Raw genomic sequence first — 25,081 nt, forward strand, 5'->3', positions numbered from 1 at the left:
GCCTCTCTGTCTTAACTATTAAAAAAAAAAATTTTCCCCGAATGTTTACCCTAAAAACATTTTTATATCTATTTAATATATAAATTTCACTTCCTTATTTTATCTTTAACCCCATTTAAAAAAAATAACATTATAAAAATAAAATAATAATTTTATTATCTAAATGTTTTAAAATAAAGATTTTTCTTTTACATATATAACTTTAATATTTTAAATATAATAATTAAAATTCTAAACGTCACAAGCTCAACATTGTCAATTCAGTATTGATTATGTTATTGTACATTGTTTCAAACTCTTTTATTATGTTCTTAATTGTATCCAACCTTTTAGTATTGATTAAGATGTTTAAAAAATTATAGTGAGATTTAGATATTTTTTCAATAACTTGTTATTTATTCTTAGGATTGATGGCGAGATTGACGAAGAAGTCAGACCGACATGTTGACATTGATTTTTTTTATTTTTTTACATTAAAACTAATGAAGAGTGTTGTTGGATTTGGCCACATCAACAAGAGTGACAAATTAGCTTCTAGCTAATGTGATTAACATTATGAATGCAAAAACGCTATGATGCATGACAAAGATTTGGAGAATGAACAAGTTTTTTAAGGGGGTTTAGGGTATATAAACGATAATAAAAGACCAAAACCATGAGTAAAGGAGATGTTTATAATGACTGATCGAAGTGGTTGAGACCATTAATTGGGATAGTGAAGAGCTAGGCTAAGCAGAAGTTATGTTGTTAATATAAAATTAAAATTGAAAAATATTTAAAATTTCTATTTATTTAAGATAATATAGTATATTTTTAAAATGAAATAGTTAATGAAGAATTCATTTTCTATAAGTAAAAAATATATGATTTATCCATCCAAAACATTACGTGGGGAAATGTGAATTACTCCTGAAAAAATCTAACGTAAGTGGCTTCACGGGCACCTTATTTTCAGGGTTTCATGGTCTCTTCAGGTTCAATTGGTAAGTAACTTGATACTAACTTTGGTTGACCTTTTTTCTTATTTTCAACTTTGTGATTTTTAGTTGTTTTGTAAGCTCAAGATCGTATTTTTGATATAGCCAGAGGGCCAAGTTCTGATTTTTTTTTTTTTAATTTGGTAAGGGATAATTGTTGTTCTTGTTGGTGATTATCTGGGGTTGGTATATTTATTGAAAGAAGAAGAGAAAAGGCGAAAAAGACTCTTCTTTCAAGAGAGGTTGAGATGGGTTGCCTGAGATCCAGGAAAACCGAAGTTTTTTAAATGCGATAAAAGGTTCACCTTTTTAGGTTTTCTCATGTGATTGTTTGTAGATGTGGTTTTTGTTTTTTCTTAGGTTCTTCTCATTGCTTCTTTAGCTTTAACTTCTTGGGTTTGCAGATAAAAAAAGTTTGATTTTGATTGTCTATTTAAGGGTTGGTGATTAAGATAAACTTCGAGTAGCCTGAAAAAAAGGAAAAAGATTTAAGAATATGATTAGTTTGCGTTGTCTTTCTGAAACTTTAGCTGCTCGTTAAGTTTTGAAATTGAGAGGATTGAAGGATTAGATCCATTAGTTGACACCAGATCTGGTGACCCTTTTGCATTTAGATCATTTAAACTCGTTTGCATCTTTAATTTGATTTTGTTAGTGTAGTTTGTGCTTAGACCATGTAGAGCTGCGGAGAGATTGGTGGATCAATGAAGTTCGTTGTAAGGGAAGAGTTGGTCTAAAAACTTGCTGGCTTTATTTCATGTTTTTGGCGAGAAGGTGATGAGGAAGGTGAAAAAAATTGGTAGATTGTGTGAGATTGGAGAGATTGGCGAGATTTAGTGGATATTGTTTTTAGTAGAAGTGAGGGTATTGATGGAAGAGATGTCTCCAGCTGTTGCATTGACGCTTAGTTTTGGCGGTTCTATGAGTGATACCTCAGGACTTGCTACCCATGTGGAGATCACACGGCTCAAGCTTGTAAAAGATGCTGCAAACTCGTTGTCAGATTCTGACAAGTTGGTGTCTGAGGATTCTGTTTCAGGTGCCAATGTAAGTTGTAGTGATGCAATTTATGAAGTTACCAAAGTAATACCGTCGGAACCAGAAGGGCTTCAGGAAAGTGAGGAAGATGAAATATTATCAGTCATGGAAGATCCAAATGGTGTTATCAACGAGGGTTTGGTTGTTTTGGATCCAGGCTCTGAAATAAACCTGCCAAACTCAGTGGAAATTGATAATGGTCGAATACTTGCTAAGGCAATTATTTTGGGAGAGTCAAGCGTTGAACAGGTTCCCACAGCTGAAGTCCTTATTACTCCTGTGAGCGCAGATGCAAAAGGTTCTGATGGTTCTGGTTTAAAGTCCTCTGCAGTGGTTATTCAATTGCCTACTGAGAAAAATCTTGTTAGAGAGGCTAGCAGGAGTATTTTTGAGGTGGACTGTATTCCCCTTTGGGGTTCTGTGTCTATTCGCGGAAGAAGACCAGAAATGGAGGATGCTGTTGCTGCAGCCCCTCGCTTTATGAAAATTCCTATCAAAATGCTTATTGGCGATCATGATGGAGTGAGCCAAAGTTTGAATGGCCTGACCAGTCACTTTTTTGGGGTTTATGATGGCCATGGGGGCTCTCAGGTATAACTTTCCTCCCAGATGTCTGTTGAGAGCTCTGATTTTTTTTCTTAAGTGTGGTTTAAATGTATTTTTTGTACTTGCAATTCAGCCTTATGAGTGTTTTTTGATTCAACTGGTTGAACTTTTAAAAGTTTGTGAGTTGCTTGCATAATTGATTTGAGTGTGTGAGACTACAATTTGTTTGGTTTGATTTAACAATTTCTATTTATTGAATGAAATTTTGTAAACAAAAAACCTTTGGCAAATGATTTCTGAAATGTCTCTGTTGTTGGCATGATTTTGGGGGACATTGTGCAGGTTGCTGACTACTGTCATGACCGAATCCATTTGGCCTTGGCCGAGGAGATTGAAATTGTTAAGAATGATTTGGCTGATGGAAGTAACAAGGAAAGTCGGCAGTTGCAATGGGAAAAGACTTTCACAAGTTGTTTTCTTAAAGTTGATGATGAGATTGGTGGAAATAGTAGCAGATTTGTTGATGGGGATGCTTCTGATGTCAGTTTTGTAGCTGTCGCCCCAGAAACTGTTGGCTCTACAGCTGTAGTGGCCTTAATCTGTTCATCCCATATTATAGTTGCAAACTGTGGTGATTCAAGAGCAGTTCTATGTCGAGGCAAAGAATGCATGCCTTTATCAGTAGATCATAAAGTAAAGCATGTGTTTTTGGTCAAGAACATAGACTGTTGTATGGAAACCAGTTCTTATATTTGTTTTTTATTTTTGCAGCCAAACAGAGAAGATGAGTATGCAAGGATTGAGGCAGCTGGAGGCAAGGTCATACAATGGAATGGACACCGTGTTTTTGGAGTTCTTGCAATGTCAAGGTCCATAGGTAGGGTCTACTTGATTTTCAGCATGGATATTAGACCAAGTTGAAAACATTTTAATTTTTAAATCCTACATCAGAAGTAGAATTTACTCACTCCTCCTTTTACATGTCACAGGTGATCGATACTTGAAACCATGGATTATTCCAGAGCCAGAAGTCATGTGTATCCCTCGAGCTAGAGATGACGAATGTCTTATTCTAGCTAGCGATGGGTTGTGGGACGTCATGACAAATGAGGAAGCTTGTGAAGTTGCCCGAAGGCGGATTCTATTATGGCATAAGAAGAATGGGGTTCCAGACCTTTCTGAAAGGGGCAAAGGAGTCGACCCTGCAGCTCAGGCAGCGGCTGATTATCTTTCAATGCTTGCTCTTCAAAAGGGAAGCAGAGATAACATTTCTGTGATTGTGGTAGACCTGAAAGCTCAAAGGAAGTTCAAGAGCAAATCATGAATAAGGTTTCCCCATTCACCAGTCAGTTCTTAGCTGAAGTCTATATACTTACATATTAGACATAGTACAACTAATGATATACATAGTTTGGTCCATTCCTTTTTCTCATGGGCTTAATGTGTGTACACCATAGAATCTAGTGTGTACTGTAGCAAGCGTGTCCATCTGAATGACATAGCACTTTGTCTTGGTATGCTACCATGCCATTGCCTGCAGCTTATTATCGTCATGTAAATTTGAGCTCTGTTGCAGTTGTTAGCTGGTTAGTAAGAGAATTATAATCTCCTGCTAAAGTTCCTGGCAATTTTATCCATTTCCACTATGAATTTCAGACTATGAATAAAATGTGTATGATAGATACTCTTATTAGTATCATTGTCTTTATGTCGTGAATGAAATTTCTCTTATTAACCTGTTGATTTGCTGTATCATTGATGTATTGGTGATTGAATTGAATGGTAATGTATTGATTTGTTGCTTCATTGATGTGATCCTGAACATCACTGGAAATCGATCATCTGATAATAAACATACATAAACAGAGAAGAACTCAAAATATTAAAAGGGATACTGACGTTACCCATTGGGGTGTAAAACTGCCTCAAAATTCTACTCTTGGAGACAACTTAAAACAATGCCAAATCCTTTCACTTGCTGTAAAACAAATTTATGAAAAAAAGTGTACACTTTTTGGTATCCATCTATAGCCTTCGCCTTTGCTTTGGCTTGGGGAATTGAAGACGGACAGGAAGGGTGGCTAACAATTCGCTCTTCTCGCGTTTCAGCTTGCAACCCAACTTCTCATAATGTTGTCTCAAATTGACTTCACTCATTCTGAGGTCCTTGGCTGTATCCGCAGGGTTAGTTTGGAAGTTATCAGCATGGAGGCTGAGCACTAGGACATAACTAATAAGAAGATGGATTTTGTCTTCGGGTAACCTCTTTGATTCTGGATGAGAAAAACTAGTCAAAAACTTCTGCTGTAAAATGCTAGGAATTCTATGGTTCTTTGCTGAGGCTGCAGCATCCAGGGAATGTCGATCTTTGAACTTCAGCAGATGAGTGATATATGAGAAAATACATGCAAGCACTTTTTTCTCTGTGTCATCCTATAGATAGAGGCACAACAAAAACTGTAAGTAATTCTGATACTACAAACATAGATAAAATGAGAATGGATATCAAATAATTTCTAGGTACAATCATGTAATTTCCTGTGACAGCACTTTACTCTGGTATGGATTATAGGAATCTAAAAGAGCAATGTCATGTATACATACAGATGTGTCATCATCTGATTGGGTATTACTTTTTATCATTAATTTAAAATCATCTAATCACATGATAATATATCATTTGTAAAGTTATTTGTGTACTAAAAATTGTGTACACATAGTTTCATTGAATCTACAAACATCATCACAATGCCAGCAGTAGAAGAGCACAAGCCGTTTCTGTAGACTGCAGGAAATGCTAACACACATAATCATTGAACTTCCTATCTAATTCTCGGGAAGTTCATTCAAATTTTATCTTTGGGCATCAAGAATATCGTGTAAAATGTAAGTGACTTAACAATAAAACTTAAATAGACTACAATATATCATTTTAATGGTCATAACAAATAAATTTTCTACAAGATGTTTGCAAACAAGAGAAAACGCTTTATTATGCCCTCACCTTAATTCCTTGCAATTTCTGTATTCTGTTGCAAACAAATGATGGATAAAAACTGCTTTTCACCTCATTCCTGACTTGCAAAAGCTCATAAATATCTTGTAGGAAATCCCACTCTCCTTTGAGGATAATCTTATCTAGAGGATAAGCCAGCTCAGGTATAGTGGAAGTGGAGTCATATGGTGGGACATTAAGAACAGTATGAACAGTCGCACTTTCAAGAGCCCCCTTGTTAATCTTGACCGACTTAATTTATGTTCAAGAGCCCCCTTGTTAGCCTTCATATCAGCTTGCTGTTCTTTGGTAACCTCTACATTTGCCTCTTCCTTGTCAGCAATGCCTGACAATCCAACTCTTGGTTCCAATCTAAATATCTACAACCATAACAGAGCCACATAGATAAGTAGAACATGATAAATTATACAGTAACACCCATAAAGAGGTAAAAAAGCTGATAATTTAAATACCAGGCATCTTCAATCTAAGCGCAACATCTAGACCAGAATCTTTAACTAAACCAGAAATGTCAATGATATCAATAAAAAACTAACCAGACTCACCCAATGAACAAGCTACTAACAAACTGACAACCTATTTACATTAACCTGGAAAAAGGTACAATTGTATTCACACAAGAACAACAGTGCTTTTTGTTTCTCAAATTTTATCATCAACCAAACACCAAAAAGACAACAAAAAATCTCCATTACTTGCACACATGATAGCAGGGAAAAAAAAATTCATTACAGAACACTGTAATAGAATGGTTTCAGTCAACCAGTTTTTATGCTTAGATGTAACTTAAACTGGCATACATGGACTAACTACCTTAGTAGTTAGCCAACTATGTTATATATCAGTGCGAATGAGGAACTTGAATTCCTTGATTATAACTTGTTATCCTATTTCAAACACTTTTGGAAGCATATGAATACACTCTAATACAAATTTGCAGTCACCACAATACCAAAAAAAAAACAAAAATCAATTTATCTCAGAAATTTTCAAGTTGCAGAACTGTCCATCATCTGAAAGACAATTGCATATTTCACCGAAGAGCTTTCAACCTTTTTCCAATGTAACCGGAGAACATTTAACACCTACTCAAGTTGATATCAAACTTTCTGATATTTACAATAGATCATAAAGAACTCAACATTAAAAAATTGAACCTTTTTTTCATAATTACTTTAACTTGTTATCGAAGTTCATAACTTTTACCTTATTAGAAGCAATGGGCACAATCTTCAAAGTCTGGCTCTCCTTATCAAGAACCCCAAGTGCATACTGACAATACTGCGGCGCCATAGCTTCACCAGCATAGCTAGTTCCAACAAACACCACAGTAGACTCAGCAGGACTCACAACCAACTCCAACCTCCCCGTCTTGTGCTTCCTCTCATTCATGTTTCTATACACTCTAACCCTCGTTGTCGTTTCCCCATCTCCTCGGTCGCCGCCCAGAGGACTGAATCCAGATGGGAAGTACCCAACTAGAGGTTGGGTTTTGTTGGGTTGATCAGGAATGAACTCACCTTGCGGGTTCACTCTCTCCACCTCCTGAGCCATTGTTGTTGAACTGGCTCTGTCTCTCTTTCTTTTCTTGCTCTTCTTCTTAGATGGTGTTGCTTGTTCATCTTCTTGCTCTTGATGAGTTACAGGGTCTTGTTCCGTCTTCATGTTGAGAGAGAAAAAAAACTTCTTGGTTTTAACACGAAAACCGGCTCCTCTCTGGTTGGTGGTTTGTGAGAAAATGGCACAGAAAATAGTTCCAGTTTGGGTTATGGGCCCATTTGGGGCAATATTTATGGGCATATTCGGAATTTATGGACCAAGCGGGGTTGGGCTGAATAAAACATTTGGTTGAATAAAGACTTTTTTCTTTTTTAAATAAATATCATGTACACATATTTTTAAGGCCAAAGCACTATTGTCCACGCAAATTTTATCTTAATTTCAAAAGCATACCCACACCTATTTAAAAACCAAAACACCCATATGTAGACTAACTGTTATTAAAATTTTATGTTAGGATTAAGAATAAAACCATTATTTTATCAATAATATTAAAATATATATAATTTCATCTCATTTATTTCGTATGTTTTGAAAACTTGTATTTCAACTCTTATCTTTAATTTTGAAAAATAACTTTTTTGCGCCGAAATCCTTAAGATTTTCTCCCTTCTCCGATCTCTATTGATGGTGGCCGACCAAAGAGAGGAAAAAACCCTAACGATTTGGGGAGGGGGAATTACTTTTCAAAGTTTAGGTTGAATGATAAAATGTGAATTTTCAATATCTAAGAAGAAAATAAGAAATAATTATATATTTTTTATTATTATTAATAAAATGACGATTTTACTCTTAGTTTTAACAGAAAATTCTAACCAAAGTTAATCTATTAATGAGTGTTTAAATTTTTAAAAAGACATGAATATATTTTTGATATTGAACTAAAACTTAGATGAAAAATAATTTTTTAATCTATTTTTAAATATATAATTATATATATAAATAATATTTTATTATATAATTGAACAACCTCTCGTCATAACAGAAGGTTTTTCCAAGAGGTTGGGGATTTGTGAGAAGGTAGCTCTATTTTTGGTCATGGGCCAAATTGGTTGGGCTGATGAAGACCATTAGTTGGAGCGCATTATTGTGCATAGTGGAATATAAGAATCGAGGAGGACATCATGATATGCTATGGATGGACTACAATTATTTTATTGTTAAAAAATATATCGATAATATTATAAGAACAAACAATAAACATGCTTAATATAATAATTATGAGTTTGATATTATATTTTAAAGTTTATTTATCTAGTCAATTCAGTTAAAGTTTTTTATTTAATAAAAAAAACATAATTTTGTATATAAACAATATTATGTTATTATATAATTAAATATTATTTTATCTTTAATTTAAAATAATTTAATTATATAGTGATATATCATTATTTGTATACATAATATTACTTAGAATATATATTCATTATTTTGACAAATAATGTTTGTAAAAATAAATAGACAATTAAAATATTGAATTGGATAACCCTAATAATTAACAAAACTGGTGGAATATTAAAATTTTCAAAGTAAAGACCTAAATTTGAGTTTTTGTCACGCTTATGAAACTTTGACTTATATAATACAGTGGTTATGACTTTGATTATTGTGTCTTGGGTTTATTTGTGTAACAAATACGGATGAGGGTCCCCGTCTAATATAATTTGATTGTTGAGGTGTATAAGATAATGTGTTAAATTAAGATTAAAAGGATTAAAAATTATTAAAATTATATATCAAGATTTCAAATACAAGTGAAGACTTGGAGAAAGGTGTTTTATATAATAAGGTATATTAAAATAAAGCTTTCAAGTAAATTATGAGTAATTTGCCAGTGTTTTTTTTTTTTCAAAATTTTTTTATAAGAATTACTTTGATTTATTGATTTTAATGTTAGATAATATTTCCAAAGAAATTAAAAATAAAATACCATCTTTTTACAATCTTTATATCACTATTTTTGCTATAAAATTTATTTTCCCCTTTTTTAAAGGAAGTTTTGATTTTTAAATTTATAATAAAACTTTAATTCGATTATAAATTATGTATATAATATAATTAAATATTATTAAATTAAAAATAAAATAACATTCAATTATAATATATAATATTATTATTAATATAATATTATAGATGGCAAATACAACCTTTTAACAAAAATATTATAATGAAAGTTTATAAAAGTGAATTTATTGTATCATGTATTTGAATAATTTTAAATTAAAAAAAATATTATAAATATTTTTTATGTAAGAATTCAAATCAAAGTTTTATAATCATAATAAATGTTCAAACTCAGAATTTTTTTCTAAAAAATTGAATATTTCATAAATTTTGTTAATTTTAATTTAAAATACTAAAAATATTAATATAAAATTATGTATATATTTTAAGTTATATAAATTTATTTATATAAACTGAGATAATAATTTATAATTAAATAATATAATAATTTATTTTCTCTCCTATCCTAAAATCATCTAAATATTATTATATAAAAATTATATTATTTCCAATATTAATCCATAAATAGTATTGCTCCAGGAATTCTCCTTTCCTAATAAACAAATAATTTGCTGGCAATGGGATAGTAACTGTGGGCTTTCCTTCAAGCCAAGAAAAAGAGAGAGGAGAAACGAAGAAGCCAGCAGGAAGCTACTCCAACTCTAATTCTCTGAGGCAAGTTCACTCCTTCCCTCTCTATTCATCCCTCAACTGGTAAATTTTATTTTTGTCGTTCTTGTATATAGGCTGAAAGAATGAACCTTTTTAGTAATTTTTTATGGGATATGAGGGAATTTCTATAATCTTAGAAACTTTATTGAATGTTTATGTTTTTTCCCCCTTGTTTCTTCATGAAACTTGACGAAAGTTGTATATTTTTATCTGGGTTTCTCCAAAGCTTAAGACTTTCGTAACCATGCTCAGAGTTTTCCTGTATATATGCGATCTTTTTGGTGGGTTTTCGTCTGTTACCTGTTAGCGATGTGATTTTGTTTCTGTCAGAGCTCATTTTTGGCTATACATGTTAAATAGATGCTTATCTTGAGCTCGGTTGATTCAATTTTTCTGAATTTTTTTTTCTATTGTAGTTTTGATGGAGTTAAACAAGATTATCTAGTGAACATAGAGGTCTTGGTTAAACTTAAATCCTAATCTGCTAGTAATTTTTGTATTTAAGTATAGTTTTTGTTCCTAATGCATATGGTGTCAAAAAATGACACAGAAGGGAGTGGTCAGTTTATTGACTGTCAATTATAGTTGTGTTACAATCAGTTAGACTGGAGTTCAATTGATTGGTTGTCAAGATTGTGTAGTTCGATGCTTTAATGTTGATTTTGCATTTAATGACTGTTTTTTGATCTTATGCTTAGTTGGTGTTTAATTTTCTTCACCTTTGTGGGTTCTAGAAGTCTAACACAAATAAGGATCATTGTCATTGGAAATGTTATCTTTGAGGGAGTTGAAAATTATTGCTCAATCCATGTTAATGTATGGGCGCTAAGTGTCTCCTAATTCTGAATATGATATGTCTGCTATATGACAAACAGTGTTTTACATTTGTTAAGAAAGCTTGAGTATACCAGATTATCTTTTTTTTTTTTTTTGGTAATTAACTGCCTTTGGAGGGTTTCTGATGGGGCTTAAGACTTTCTTCAAATTTGCATATGTAATTTGTTGTTTGTAATCTTTATAGTGAGTTATCAACTTTGTTAGTGTCTCTAAATTTGTAAATTTCTTAGTAGCACGTGGGTTTGAAGTGCAGATACTCTTAAAGCAGAGAGCTGAGCTGAGTAGACAGACATTCTGGCAATGGGAGACTTGAATCAACGTAATTGTCTTCTTTTTTACTCCTTTATTTCCTATTGCAGTTTTGAAACTTGTCCTAAATTCTCTTGTTAGCTGTCAAATTATGCCCCTGATTTCAAAAAAAATAAAAAAAGGGGCTTTTGGAAAACTATGTGTACTGTTCTCTTCAGCGTATTGATGCTGCACAAGCTATTAGCTTATATGTCTCTTTATTGTGTGGCCATGTTCTTTTAGAGACATTCAACTTGTCCATGATGTCAGACTCCTTTTTGGCTGTTGCTGAGTGGATAAGTATATCTGGGAAGTTGTCGTTCTGTGGATCGTTTCATTTGGTGAAATAATCTGTTGAATGTATTTTTAATGAAGCTAATACAATTTATACCTTTTTTGCCCAAAATCTGTTTTAGATGCTATAAGCCAAAGCTTTTGGTTAGTGGGTTCTGGATTTTGCATCTTGGTTTTTAGGGTTGTGGCTCAAAGTTGATGACTGTATTGAGAGTGATCAATATTTCTTTCTGTGACTGGTAGATGATGATGAAATGCGTATTTCTTATTTTTGTTCTATTGGGACCTTTGAAATATTGCCTTGAACTATGTGTAAGCAGACAATTTACTGAAGTTATTTTCTCAATACAGAGGCTTCAACTGATCTAGTCGACCAGAGAAAGGGTGAATATTTGCTTATCAGAGATGCAGAAGATGGCCAGTTGGGCAGGTTTGACAAACCCCTTCCTTGCTTTGGTTGTGGAATTGGATGGTTTTCGTAAGTTTTCAAACCCCTTGTCCTCAACCTCTGCCATTTCTTTTTATCTCGCTGACCTTTTCATGTGCATTTTTGTTCTTCTTGCAGTCTTCTTCTTGGATTTGTATGTCCTTTTATGTGGTACTATGCAGCAATCCTTTACTTCAGGAAGTATTATCACAAGGACCCAAGGGAGCGATCTGGACTTGCTGCTTCAGCAATAGCTGTGAGTGTTACACTATTTGGCCAACATGATAACTTCTATGATCTATAACTACTAGTGCTTTCTGTTAGATTTAAATTAAGTAAACTTTTAAATGTGAAAAAGAGAACAACCAACAGTTAAGACGCCTTACAAGCGACAGCTCAGGCTGCTCTTTTCCCTTGCTAGCGTTTAACTAAAAACCCTATTTGTTTTTATTTGTTGCAGGCTTTGATATGTACAATAGTTGTGGTGATAATTGTAGGCATAGTATTATTATAAACCTCCTGACAACACCTCTCTCAATCTCGCACATCTCAAACCACCTTCTTTGGCGATGAAGCTGGATGATGGAAGAACTCTACTTTCAGTATGTTTCAGCCATGTGAAAACCTGAGGTTGGCCCCTCTCTTTAGCCTTGTACGTATACATGTTGTGTATTATAGAAGCTTCAACATCACAGCTGTGGGATACCCTTGGCTGTGAAGAATTGTACAGCAAACATTGCATATGAAAATGTAAGTCTTGCCTGACTTTGTTGGCTCATATACTATCTCATTTACTTTATGTTAAAAACCCAAAAATGTGTCCAATTTCAAAGTCTTTTTCAGGCTTGAATTCCTTGTGCCAAAAGCAAAACGAATTCCCTGCTTTTGGATCTAGATAGGAGAGCCAACAATTAACCACTTTTTTTTTTATTGTCGTTTTATGGAAAACTGGACCCAATACGACACTTCACTCAATTATATACACACTGGTGGGTTTAGGGATCTTTAGTTGTCATACGTGGATTGGCTGACTTCTAATCTTTTTTTCAAATTAAAACGTGTTAAAAATTTAATATTCCTTTATTGGAGAAAATAACAAGAATTCATCTGGATGTTTTATATAAAAAATAAAAAATAAAAAATTGACCCGTACTTATATATTTATAAAAAGGTCAAAAGACTATTTTTCCCTTAATTTTGAAGAAGTTAAATACCAGTTACAAATTATTAAAGTTAATGATTTTTGTTAGTTTAAAATTAAATGACTGATTTGCCCTTTGTAAGTGTAATAAAAAAATATTTTTATACTGTTTAATTGAAAATACAAAATTATGCTTATATAAAAATATAAATTAAATAAGCATAATTCATTATAATTTACAAAATTTAAAAATTCCAATTTTCAATTAATGATAATTAAAGGTCTTTATTGGTCTTTTCATTAATTTTATAAAAAATTTAATATATATTCTTAACAAATTTAATATGTAAGTGAAAAATTAACTTTTTCGATTATAACGAGTGGGTGGGAATATGTCATTTAATCTAACCTTAATTGGAAAATAGTAATTTGGCCTTTCTCTAGACCCCATTTAGGAGATGGGTAAGAAAGGAAAAGAGATATTGCATAAAATTATTAAACTTCACACATTCTATTACTACCATCACCTCATTATTCTAAAAACCAACTTTATGAATTCACATCGAAATGATTTTGGTGGTGTAAACCCAAACTCAAACGGCAAGATTGCCTATTATTGTTTATTGAAGAGTGAAGGCAACACATTTTGTGAGGTGGAATAGTTTAAGTTAAAATACTAAACTGACTAATTTATGAAAGTAATATTATATATATAATTTTATATATGAATAACAATATATTATCATACGATTGAGGTTAATTAAAATTTAATTATATAATAATATAATATTAATTATATATAAAATTATACACGAAAAAAATTATATATGAATTCACTAATATTCCATGCAAATGCCCTTTCTTCTGTTACTTAGCTGTCATTCTTACCCACATGTGTTCCTGTCACATCACAAAGAAAATTTTTTTATTTTATTTTATTTTGATCTAACCTAAATCATAACCTCACATCACTTATATATAAATTTTTATCGAAGCAAGGTGGGTAATGTTAGCAAAACTCAAACAAAGGTAAGAGCTTCAAAATAAATAAATAAAAGCTTAAACTAAAAGTTGTTAATTTCTAAAAGCGCTTCTCTGAAAAAGGTAAAAAGCACGAACACTAACAGTCTCCACCACAATGGAAGAAGATGAAGACATGACACCCTTTTGGCTTCAATCCACTACCACCACCACTTCAACCGCCCGCCGCTTCTCTTCCCTCCTCCGCAACTTGGGCGTCCTCCTTCTCATCTTATTAGTCATTGCAGCTGCGTTCATCTTCTTCATCATCCCCTCCTTCCTCTCCTTCACCTCCCAAATCTTCAGGCCTCACTCGGTGAAGAAAAGCTGGGACACTCTCAATCTCGTCTGGGTGCTTTTCGCCATCGTTTGCGGCTTCCTCAGCAGAAACGACGCCACTAATGAAACTCCCAGAAGCGCTTCTTCGCTAAGTGCTTCTCCTTCTTATGTTCAAAAACCAAGCTTTGAAAGCATCACCATCCCAAGTAGAGGACGGTTCAGTAATAGTAATAACAATGGCGGTTTGAACAGGCTGAGAAGCTTCAGATCTTACCCGGATCTCCGAGCTGAAGAGGCTTCATGGATGAGAAGTGAAAGTGATTATCAATGGCGGTTTTATGATGATACCCATTTGTATAATTATCGTTCTTCGAGCTTAAAAGATCAGCCTTTTCATGAGTTTAAGCCTCATCAACAAAAGTTCCAGGATCAGAAGGAAGAACATGTGGTTGAAGAGGCTGTGAATAGAGTTGATGATGATATCTCTGCTACTACCACTTTTATTGTTGAAACACAAAATGAAATTGTGTATACGCCGCCTCCTCCTGCTACACCATTGCCTAAGGTGGTGAGGAGGAAAGTGGTGAAGAGAGCAACAACTTCTCAAGATGTTGCAAAGAGTTGTGCAGGGAAGAGAAAAATTGATGATGATTTGGGTAGTGGTACTTCTTCACCGCCGCCACCACCTCGACCACCGCCTCCTCCGCCGCAGGTGGAAGAGGGTGAGAGAAGGAATGAGAAAAAGAGAGGGACAAGTTCAACAAAAGAGTTCTTGAATTCACTGAGAAGAAACAAGAAGAAGAAGAAACAAAGGCAAAAGAGCGTTGAGAATCTTGATATTTTCTTCAACTATGAATCAACCTTTCCTTTGCCATCGCCGCCACCACCGTCACAACCACCACCCCCTCCGCCGTCACCACCGTCACAACCACCTCCCCCTCCCCCGTCACCACCTCATTTTTTCCAAAATCTTTTCTCCCCGAAGAAAAGAAAAGCAAAGAAAACCCACTCAGTCCCTCCACAAAAAACTATACTTTACTCATCTTCAGCTTCAAAACCACAACTTTTATCCCAAAATTTTTCCAAAAATGTACCTTCGACAACCCACAAATCGCCATTGCCAGTCAAGATAAACAGTTACAACAATGTGGAGGAGACTGTGAGCAGCGGCAATGAATCACCATTGATGAGCTCAATTCCTCCTCCACCACCATTGCCTCCCTTCAACATTCCAGTGCGGAATTTTGAGGTGGTGGAAGGAGACTTTGTAAGATTAAAGAGCAACAATGACAGTGATTTTGATGAGGCTAATGCTGAGGAATCATCTAGTCCATCAGTGGCTGCAGATTTTGCCACCTCATCACCATTGTTTTGTCCAAGCCCTGATGTTAACACTAAAGCTGATAACTTCATTGCCAGGTTCAGAGCTGGCTTGCAACTTGAGAAGATGAATTCCTTCAAGGAAAGAGGCAAGTCAAAAATTGGCCCAAGCTAGAGTTGAATTTTGTTATTCATTTACTTTTTCAAAGTTTAACTATACATAGAAACATTACACATAGGAAATCTATTTAATCTTAAGCATGTTTATGGGTATTATATATGTAATTCAGGTTGTGGCATTGATTTTTTCATAAAAGAGAGTTCTTATATAATGGATGACAATTAACTGCAAGGCTAGTAAGTTTTTCCTTATAATGAATATGAAACTGTTCCACTCTGGAATTGACAGAAGATAATTCAAATGGATGTGGGTGGAACGTTGTTTAATGTGTGGCTGCCCACCCCACATTGTTGATACTGGCTGCAAAGTTGGTGCAAATTTCTATCATTTTTGGCTGCATTAAATGGCTGTTTGACAAAGGGCGTTCAGATCATTGAACATTAATTGATATTTCACTACAAGAATCTTTGTTGGTCTGATCTGACCCAACTAACTTGTCTTTTAACACAATAACTTCAGGCATTTCCTGTTCATAGTCTTGTAGCATTATGACTTTTATTACAGTGTCAATCGAAAGTGATTGTGATTGTGATTGTGATTGCTCTTACGTGATGCTTTGGATCTTGATTCGGATTCTTTTGATGCTTTGCTTCAAAATGTTGTCTAAGAAATTTTCAGTCTCATCAACCTTTTGATTGCTGCAGAACTGCATAAAGAATAAAAATTAATGGTTCAAAACAGGGGAATAATGTAATTAAGTTAATATTAGAGTAATTTAAGGATGTTTAATAATAAAAAATGGGATAAAGAAATATCCCACTTGTCTAAGTAGAATAAAACAGGAAGATACCCTGCACAAAATGAGGCCTACGCATAATTTTTTCACCATTGCAATCAAATATTATCACCATTATCAACATTGCACATGATAGTTCTGCCTATCTCTTTCACATAAACACAAAATGAAGCCTATGCATAATTTTTACAAAAAGCAACTCAGAAAAATTTTAACTCACAAGGTTGACAAACTTGGGAAGACCTATTAGTGCAACTCGTCCATGGTCATATATTGTAACTTCAAAGCCTTTCCCAGCTACACTATAACAGTGGTTGATGATAAATGGATTACAGTAAGAAGAAACCTTGAAGACATGTGCCTTCATTCTTGTGTCTAAGACATCACTCACCCATGATTTAAAAGTATTCACTGGTCCTACGCAAGCCAACAATATGATATTTTATGAAGGAAAACGATAGGCAGTTTATAAGAAACCTCTGATGTTTTGCTTGGGGATTCAAGAACCCAACAATGTGAAACAAAAAGATGCCCTTATTCCATTGATAAATTTCCTGAATATCTTCTGATAAGTGGAGGGGCACAATTACAACACTTAAATATCACATACTAATTATCTAGCATCATGCCATCATAATATTTATAGCAGTTTGGTTTCTCCAGTATTGTAATCATGGAATAAACTTTTATCCCTTTTGAGCTAATTGCATGAGTAAATTCGGAAGAGAATGTTCCTGCTTGATGGCTTCGATCCACCTTGCCTTGATTCGGACGTGTTCAATGCTTTGCTTTAATATCTTGTCGATTCCAGGATTCACATGATTTGCAAAAAATGATTCAACCTCATCAGCCTTTTCATCGCTGCAAAACTGCCGGATGAAAATAAGCAAGTTCAATCAGGCAACAATAATATTGAATCCAATCTATCAACAGTCTGCGTATAACCAATAAATTGCTTACCAGTGTGACAACACCCCTGACGAAATGATGGAGTAGAATTCCTGACCCATATTTATTCAAGATCTGCTGCCAATTCTCCTGCATATATAATCAAACATATCTGATTATATTCATTTGTAGAAACAAAAAGAATCCCACATTAATGTAGATTATCAGATAAATTTTCTGAATCCTCATGACACAGGAAACAAATCATTTTGAGATTCCTGATGTGGCATCAGTAAGATTTATAAGGTTAAATCAGCCAAGGAGCTGCGTACCTGCAACCATTTCCATGCGGTTTCACGGCCTTCTAAGCTTATTCCTCGAAGCACAAAAATAACATCTTGATTACAAACCTGAAAGAATTTTGTGATGAACTTGGTAAACATCATACCAGAAAGGAACTCAAGCGGTCACTACATGTAGTTTTGTTAGAGAAGACTGAGACCTTATCAGACAGCATAAAGTTCAAAACCTCGTGAACTATATCTGGGTCAGGAGAACACGGTAGAGCCTCTGTGTCATGTCAAATCCAGAGTCTCAATCTCATATTAGAGGTGAATGGAAGACTATCATAAATTAATTTTGATTCACTTCTAGTAAGTCTTACGTAAAATCAGTTCCTTCTCTTGTGTTGCATCAGCTTCTCTGTAGAACTCCAGTAGGGACTCAAAGCCACACCTATCTGTGGTCCTAGAGTTTCTCATTACAGCAATATATGCAGCCTGCACAGTAAAAAATCTTTCTGCAAATCATTTTGGAAACTTTCACAGGAAAGAGGAAAAAAAATCATTCATGTTTATGATTTATTTTACCTTTCTTACTTCAGGGGAAAGTATTTTAGTGTCTTTGTCCTTCAACAAAACCTGAAAGCGCTCCATTGCGTCTAGTTGAGTTTTGTCATGACCAAAAGTAGCCAAAGCTGCAAAGACTTGTCCCCTTAACAATGAATTCAAATGGCTCTCTCCAGGCTTTGAATCCCAACCTACTTTTCTGCACAATAAGATGCAAACAATGAGACTTATAGTCTGTAGCAGCACTAACTTAGGACTCACCAATATTCTAAACATTGTCTCAAGAAGATTGATAGACCAAATAGACATAAAAGTCTCATACCAACTGAAAGTTGTATTTGTGACTATGTCATTATAGTACAGTTGAAAATTTTAAAACATAATTAGGGACATGCAAAAAACATACATAAAGAAACTCCTTCATCATTCCAATCATAAAGGATATTTTCAATCAAACTACTGGAAGCAGATGAGTTGGAGTGAAAGCCACGCTAATTTTTCTTACTCTGCAGAATGTTGGAGGAGACTGATGCAAAATGCTTTCAATTCATTGACTAACTCGGGGATGGAATCTGTTGAGATCTCAATAACCTCATAACAAACCTGTCTTACCTAAGTTAGAATGATTGAAATTTGAGGTCTAATTGATGCATTGTCAAGTTATAGAAGATATCCTTACATCAATGAGTTTTGACAACACCATATGACCATCTTCTTCTCTATATGCACTCATCAACAGAAGCAAAGATGATAATGGCTGTTTGCAAGCCTTGGAAAGGGCAAGCATATCGTCCAAAATGCCTGCACATGAGACTGATAGACATTAATTACCAATAGATGTTATTTATAGTGCTGCAGCAAAAAAGAGAAGCAACCCATAAAAGGAAAGCACACCATACAAAATTTGTAACTTGGAAAAGAGGCTCATCTATCTTTAATTTGAAGCAACTGATTTCACAGAGAGCACAGTCTTTACTGGTAAGCAGTACATACCAATTCTGTCAGTAGCCAACAAGCTTTTTTTTTCCACTGCTTTCCTGAGTGGAGCTGCAAGTTCGTCATCATAAATTACTCTATAGAAACCACTCTGCTCAACATTAACTTTGACCCATAAAATTTCATCACAGTGTTCTTGATTCTTTTCCTTGAGTGAGCTTGATTTGCCATCGGAAGAAGGAAACATTTCTGATATATCAACTTTTTCAATTTTTGATCCCAAAAGGAAACTCTTGCACTTGTCATATGAACCCAAGGACAAAGTTATTGGAACAGTCCATATTCCATCACCAGGCAAACCAGATAACAGAAATTGTGACTGCAAATCCCAAACCAGAATCAGATTTCTCACTTGAGAAAAAAAAAACCCAAGGCATACATATGAACTTTTCAAGTGCTGATCTCATAGATAACACGTTTATGCAATTAATCAATTCTACTACCTGCTCAAATTCCAAAACTTGATCTTTGGATTTCACATGGATAACAGGATATCCTTTCTGCTTTGTCCAACAGTCCATCATTGAATTTATATTAACACCACATTCCTCCGAAATAACTCTCCATAAATCTTCTGTCTTCGCATTTTTCCAAGCATATTTCTTCATGTATGAACTTAAGGACATCTGTTTGAAATCAAAGTCAGATTGTTAAAGAACAAAAAATAAGTGATGCTAAATTACATCACAGGTACGGAGGCAAAAAGAAATTTAGAAAAAAAAAAAAGTCTAATGTGGTCCTCAATATTAGTAGTTACTCTGTAAATTGCAATGTCAACTTCCACACCTGAATAATATCGTCCCCAAGGTAACCCTGCAACATTCTGATGACTGCTGATCCTTTACTATAGCTTATGTCATCAAAAATTTGATGAATTCCATGAGCATTGTCAACCTCCACCTGCAACACCAGCGAACAATTTGTAGACATATTTGAATGTCATCTTAGAAAGGTTTATGCAACATGAATTTTTGCCAAAGCAGTTCACCCATCTAATTTTAACCACCACTGTGATGTGTATGAGTGCAAAGTTTAGTGTGTCTTACCTCGATAGGATGTGATTGCTGCAGTGAATCCAGACTTAGGCCATCAGCTGTTTGTTGAAGAAATTGAGTCCATATTTGCCACTCGGGAAATAGGATGTCAGTGACCATGTAACTAATCTGGAAATGTTAAAAAAAGTTACAACATAGAAGTCCTAGAATGTGGCCACCTGCAATGCCCACAAAGGGTAACATGAGAAGTTGAGTAATTTTAAATACCCATGTTGCAAAACCCTCATTAAGCCACAAATGAGTCCACCATTCCATTGTTACCAGATTGCCAAACCATTGATGAGCCACTTCATGTGCAGTAACAATTGTGTTCTGACAGGCAGTGGAAAACTAAAGTTTGAGAATATATATTACTTTGTCCCTCAAATATGAAAAATAAGAAGATGAAAATGAAGTATTTGTGTTTAAAAGGCTAAGGTAAAACTTCTATTTCTCCAGAAGCAATAGATCAGCTGCTAGGCCTCAGGAAATTTTGCACTTATAGGGAGGGTAATAGTAACGAGAAAAAAGTGGGAGGGAAAAACGAAAAAATCTGAGACCCGTTTGAGTAACCAACTTACAATCTGCTTCCGTCTAGCTGTAGATTTCAAATCACTATAAAGCATATCACTTTCACGGTATACGATCAAACCAAAATTCTCCATAGCTCCAGCAGAAAATTCAGGGACGGCAACCATATCCAGTTTAGGGAGTGGGTAAGGAGTTGAGAAAAACCTGACAAAAAAAAAAAACCTCCATACCCAAGGTTAATATATCTGTTCAATACACAGAAAATGAGTGCTGGAACGAGGATTACCAACAAAGAATGTAAGAACACAGAGAAACAGGTTCAAGAACATCATTCATGTTTCTTGGATTTGACAAAGGCGAACTTTCTTCTTCCCATTTTTGATATTTTTTTTCCAAATAGTTACCAATTGAATATATACAGCGAATAAAACCAAAAAACTTTATAAAATCCAACCACGAGCTGCGACAGTCACCTGAATCAGAGTACCCTACCCATCTAGGACAAGAGTTGCCCACTAAACTTCTTTTTACAGCCTACAATAGTCAACCTTTTCACCATTTCCGCTCAAGCCTGTTATTCTTCGTCCTTAATTTAGATATACAAAGCTACTGAGCTCATTGGAATACTACATTTTTTTTTTTTTCACAATAAAGCCTCATCAATGCATCCCATTTAATCTTCAAGTTTTCTAAAATGATTTTCAACCATAGGAGTTCACAGACTCTTTGAACCATTGCTTAGAATTCTGCCTCAGCACTAGATCTTGCCACCATATTTCGTTTTTTACTCTTCCGTCTTACAATGTTTCCACCTAATAAAGATGCAATATCCAGAAGTTGACCTCTTATCAGTCATTCAAAAGATAACCAAGTAGCTTCATCAATGAAGGTGATAGTAATTAAACCGAGAGTGACTAAAGCTGTGACAATGATGACCGCAACAGAAGATAACAAATCAAAATATCAGTGGCAATGAAGGCATACCGACGAGAAACCTGAAGCTCAGATACCTTGTTGGATTTATAAAAGGTGAGGACTCTCTTCTTCCAAATTTTTATTATTACGTTCCAGCAGTTACAAATTAAATATATACAGGGTATGCAATAAAAAAACTAAATTTGACCAGCAGCCACACCGTTAAATGAAAGTCGATTGAACTACAACATCCCACTTACCTAGGACAAGACTAGCCCACCTAAAACCAAATTAGCTTAGATTGGCTTTGTGTTCAATTCGATTTGAACCGAATTCAAGTTTGAGCTTTAGTGTGATAGTTCAATCAGAATTTGTATCGAATTCATATCTAGAAATACTATTTATCTAGATGACAACACCGTTCATTCTATCATTGATATTATTTTTTCTATTAGTGATCTTCCAAAGATATTTTTGACCAATTCAATTGAATTCGAGCAAGAGCTGCTTCTTATGGATTCAAACTAAGCTTGGGCCACTCCATATTCAGGCTCGGCTTAGCCTAAATCCAGCCCAAACCTAAACCTTATTTTTACAACCTACAATAGTTAATCTTTTTCCATAATGTTGTCTTGATTCATGGTGGGGATGGTGCTATATCGAAGAAAGCAAAGAAAGTGTTTTAGTTACAATGTATTGGCACATACTTAGAAATCATGAATGGTTAATCGACTAAGTGAGCATTCTTGCACATTCTCTCTCTTTGGCTCCCTTCTTGTTCATTAAACTATAACAATGGTATCTCAGATTTTGAGTTGGTTCACATAACCAGGAGAATCAAGTATATGAATATAAAATTAACTCATGACAAAACCAAAACGTATGTTACTCACTTGGTGAATATGTCAAGTGACTTAATAGCAACATCTAAAGCGTACTTTCCTTCATCACTCTTGCCAACAGGGCAATATACACCGACCTTTACACCTGCATGCAGAATTCAAAAATCTAGATAACAGAGACTTTATACCAAGTAGAAACACAAGTTTGTAGCTCATATACAAACCAAGACTAGTTGTGTCTTCAATATGATCAAATAAACCAACCACCAGGGCCACCAAATATGTTGACATAACAGGAGATTCCTCAAAATAAACAGTCTTCATATTTCCACTGAACTTTTCATCAATAACTGGCATATTAGATAACGCTGTCAAGTCTGATGGTGCATCGAGTGTTATCTTGAAGGTTGCCTGTTGACAATATTTTAACAATTCTACAAGGGTAAGGATCAATCCTCGGTTTTAAAGCTAACTATTAACATACATGTAGGATTTAATACATTGACCTCTTAGGTTTTGGGAAAAAAATAAGGCAAGTTTAGGTGGTTCTACAAGGAAGGTTCAAAGAATTTCAGAAATATACAGGAGGACCATCTGGATTGCCTAAACTTCCACCAAACATAAAGGAGATCAATCATACCAATCCCCAAGGTATAGAGCAGTATAAGCAAGCATAATAGCTACTTGACAAGTACCATTTTGAAAAAGAAAAAAACACAGAAATCTTCATTCTCGAACCATTCACGAAAACAACTTTGCCTTCACAGAGATTATAGCAAAGGCCTCATGAGGAAAATAGTTGCCAGTAATCAGTTTATTTTGGTTTCAGTACCTTAAGAGCTGGTTCATCCCAGCATGGGAAACACGACCTTGCATCCACAGGTTCAAATTGAGTAACTGCCATATTCTTCTTCACTTCTTTCTCCATATAAGTACTGTTAAAATTAAAGATCAGTTAGGTTCAAATTCAAGATGCTCCTTTTATTTATTTATTTTTATATTATTGAAATCAAAGAAAAGTATGGAAACTTTTTCCTGGTGGAACAAACGATTGGAAAAAGAGCCCTCACCATTTATAGAACCCCTCCAAATGGTCATTAAGATTCCCAGAAAACTTGATCCCCAACACTCCTTCGCCGACACTAAGAGCTTCATTGAAGACCAGGACAAGTATTTGATCACTGTTGTCCAGAACAACATCACATGGACTATATTTCTGCAAAATGAGAACACAAAATTCCATCAAAATCAGTATAAAGCCAACCCAGATAAGACTATTGATTATGATTATCAAGCATACTTACTTGGTTGTGAGAGGTGGCGAACAAGACTTCATGAACATTAAGTCTAGCGGCATTTAAGACAATGAAGTTAGTATTTTGGATGATGCTAAGGTTGATGTTTACAGTACCAGTAAAAGCACATGCACACAGATCAAGTTTAAGGTGAAGATCGTAACGACTTGGAACTGCAAAGCTTGGTAGCCTTGCCTGGCCTTTGAATTGCTCTATGTTCAGTTTCTGCACCATTTTTCCTTTTCTTTTCAACTCAGTGAAGTGTGTAGCTCGTTTATGCAGAGGAAAAAGAGAGAGATAGGTATCTTAATGACAATTGGTTCTTATTTTCTCGTCCCCACCTTGTTTGAAGCAACAAAAATTTCCACAAAGAAAGGTCAAATGCATATCCACATCCACCCACATCCACCCATGTCACTTTGTTATTATATAGCTTTTTTCCACCATGAGTGGGACAAATCAAGATAGAATTATTGGTTAGACTTGCTTAATCATGAACCAAAACAAAATATCTTGGATAAAACCTTTTCATCTTCCAATTAAACTGCTCTTCTTAAGCTTGTAAAACTTCTGTAGGGTTAAAATAATCACCATTCAACAAAAAGCCACAATCTGATGCTGGAGTTGTAGTTTTCACTCTTATTCAAAGGGTCCAAGCTTTTATCAAGAAGAGTTAAGCCTCTGAATTGAGGAAAGCCAAGCACAGACAGAAATGAAGAGCAACAGCCTCTGAGTGATTTCTTGACCTCTGTCTTCTTTTTTGCTTAAAAATCAATTAAACGATTTTCAGATCATATGAACATGAAGATACATAAGCTTCTTGTAATATCACCCAGAACGAGTGTCATAACATTGGTTTCATTCAAATTATTGAAAGCTAAAGCTACAACGCCAAGTCCTGGAAGTTTTTCAAGGTCCAACACAAATTCAAGTAAAGCTGGTGCTCTGAAGATTAATCTCCCCGCATGGTTAGCTGGGAATCTCATAGTAACATATTTATGTATCTTCATTGTTCCAAGCTGCTGCAGTTGTAATCTGTTGAACACTCACCCTGAGTATTCATATATAATAAACCTTGTCTAGTCTATCATAATCACACAAGTATTCTGTTAGGACCAAGGTATATGTAAGGAAGAAGGGAAGAAAAGATGCAAGGATGACACGACACATGGCAGAAACTTAGGAGTGGCAGATGGCAAACAGCGGGCAAGGGAAAAGACATCAGACCAACACTCACCAAAAGAATGTGCAGCAGACATACAACAAATTCATAGGAAGACCAGGTTATACAAAGCTGAGCTGGCAAGGCAGTTGTGTGAGGAAAAATGCAATGACATAGGCCTGGAGAAGGAGAAGTTCACGGAGAAAAAATTGTGAAGAACTGGGTTAAGGGAGA

The 25,081-nt window shown here is 34.7% G+C and overlaps 4 protein-coding genes and 1 pseudogene across 13 annotated transcripts; 3 read left to right on the top strand and 2 right to left on the bottom strand.

Moving 5' to 3' along the window:
• Nucleotides 1–827: 827 nt before the first annotated feature.
• LOC123211133 (protein phosphatase 2C 16-like) lies at nucleotides 828–4,257 on the top strand. 4 transcript variants are annotated; one of them, XM_044629673.1, is made up of 5 exons: nucleotides 828–983; nucleotides 1,638–2,606; nucleotides 2,904–3,254; nucleotides 3,333–3,438; nucleotides 3,551–4,257. In XM_044629673.1, exons 2-5 carry the CDS (start codon nucleotides 1,848–1,850, stop codon nucleotides 3,883–3,885), a joined length of 1,551 nt encoding a protein of 516 aa, XP_044485608.1. In that variant the 5' UTR covers nucleotides 828–983; nucleotides 1,638–1,847; the 3' UTR covers nucleotides 3,886–4,257. The 4 variants fall into 4 exon arrangements, with proteins under 4 accessions (XP_044485608.1, XP_044485609.1, XP_044485610.1 ...); XM_044629674.1 differs by having other exon boundaries at nucleotides 854–983; nucleotides 1,126–2,606; XM_044629675.1 differs by lacking the exon at nucleotides 828–983 and having other exon boundaries at nucleotides 990–2,606; nucleotides 2,904–3,242.
• A 184-nt stretch (nucleotides 4,258–4,441) lies between these two features.
• On the bottom strand, nucleotides 4,442–7,392 carry LOC123211134 (annotated as a pseudogene).
• Nucleotides 7,393–9,672: 2,280 nt separating this feature from the next.
• LOC123210330 (60S ribosomal protein L18a-like protein) lies at nucleotides 9,673–12,437 on the top strand. Of its 6 annotated transcripts, none has more exons than XM_044628608.1 (5): nucleotides 9,673–9,816; nucleotides 10,904–10,969; nucleotides 11,584–11,710; nucleotides 11,798–11,915; nucleotides 12,120–12,437. In XM_044628608.1, exons 2-5 carry the CDS (start codon nucleotides 10,951–10,953, stop codon nucleotides 12,171–12,173), a joined length of 318 nt encoding a protein of 105 aa, XP_044484543.1. In that variant the 5' UTR covers nucleotides 9,673–9,816; nucleotides 10,904–10,950; the 3' UTR covers nucleotides 12,174–12,437. The 6 variants fall into 6 exon arrangements, with proteins under 6 accessions (XP_044484543.1, XP_044484549.1, XP_044484544.1 ...); XM_044628614.1 differs by having other exon boundaries at nucleotides 11,584–11,662; XM_044628609.1 differs by having other exon boundaries at nucleotides 9,697–9,816; nucleotides 10,881–10,969.
• Nucleotides 12,438–13,822: 1,385 nt separating this feature from the next.
• Nucleotides 13,823–15,748, top strand: LOC123211336. Its single transcript, XM_044629992.1, has one exon. It carries the CDS (start codon nucleotides 13,939–13,941, stop codon nucleotides 15,592–15,594), a length of 1,656 nt encoding a protein of 551 aa, XP_044485927.1. The 5' UTR covers nucleotides 13,823–13,938; the 3' UTR covers nucleotides 15,595–15,748.
• A 1,053-nt stretch (nucleotides 15,749–16,801) lies between these two features.
• On the bottom strand, nucleotides 16,802–24,345 carry LOC123211335 (aminopeptidase M1-like). 2 transcript variants are annotated; one of them, XM_044629991.1, is made up of 19 exons: nucleotides 23,695–24,345; nucleotides 23,461–23,606; nucleotides 23,223–23,325; nucleotides 22,615–22,801; nucleotides 22,442–22,535; nucleotides 20,684–20,837; nucleotides 20,331–20,435; nucleotides 20,115–20,231; nucleotides 19,855–19,968; nucleotides 19,512–19,694; nucleotides 19,066–19,387; nucleotides 18,752–18,873; nucleotides 18,578–18,675; nucleotides 18,094–18,271; nucleotides 17,889–18,003; nucleotides 17,727–17,794; nucleotides 17,557–17,634; nucleotides 17,297–17,374; nucleotides 16,802–17,205 (listed from the first exon to the last, which is right to left on the bottom strand). In XM_044629991.1, exons 1-19 carry the CDS (start codon nucleotides 23,917–23,919, stop codon nucleotides 17,023–17,025), a joined length of 2,670 nt encoding a protein of 889 aa, XP_044485926.1. In that variant the 5' UTR covers nucleotides 23,920–24,345; the 3' UTR covers nucleotides 16,802–17,022. The 2 variants fall into 2 exon arrangements, 1 of the variants encoding a protein (XP_044485926.1); XR_006501388.1 differs by having other exon boundaries at nucleotides 17,297–17,396.
• Between the last annotated feature and the right edge of the window lie 736 nt (nucleotides 24,346–25,081).

The sequence above is a fragment of the Mangifera indica genome, chromosome 3, assembly GCF_011075055.1.
Source record: "Mangifera indica cultivar Alphonso chromosome 3, CATAS_Mindica_2.1, whole genome shotgun sequence".
Classification (NCBI taxonomy): Eukaryota; Viridiplantae; Streptophyta; class Magnoliopsida; order Sapindales; family Anacardiaceae; genus Mangifera; species Mangifera indica.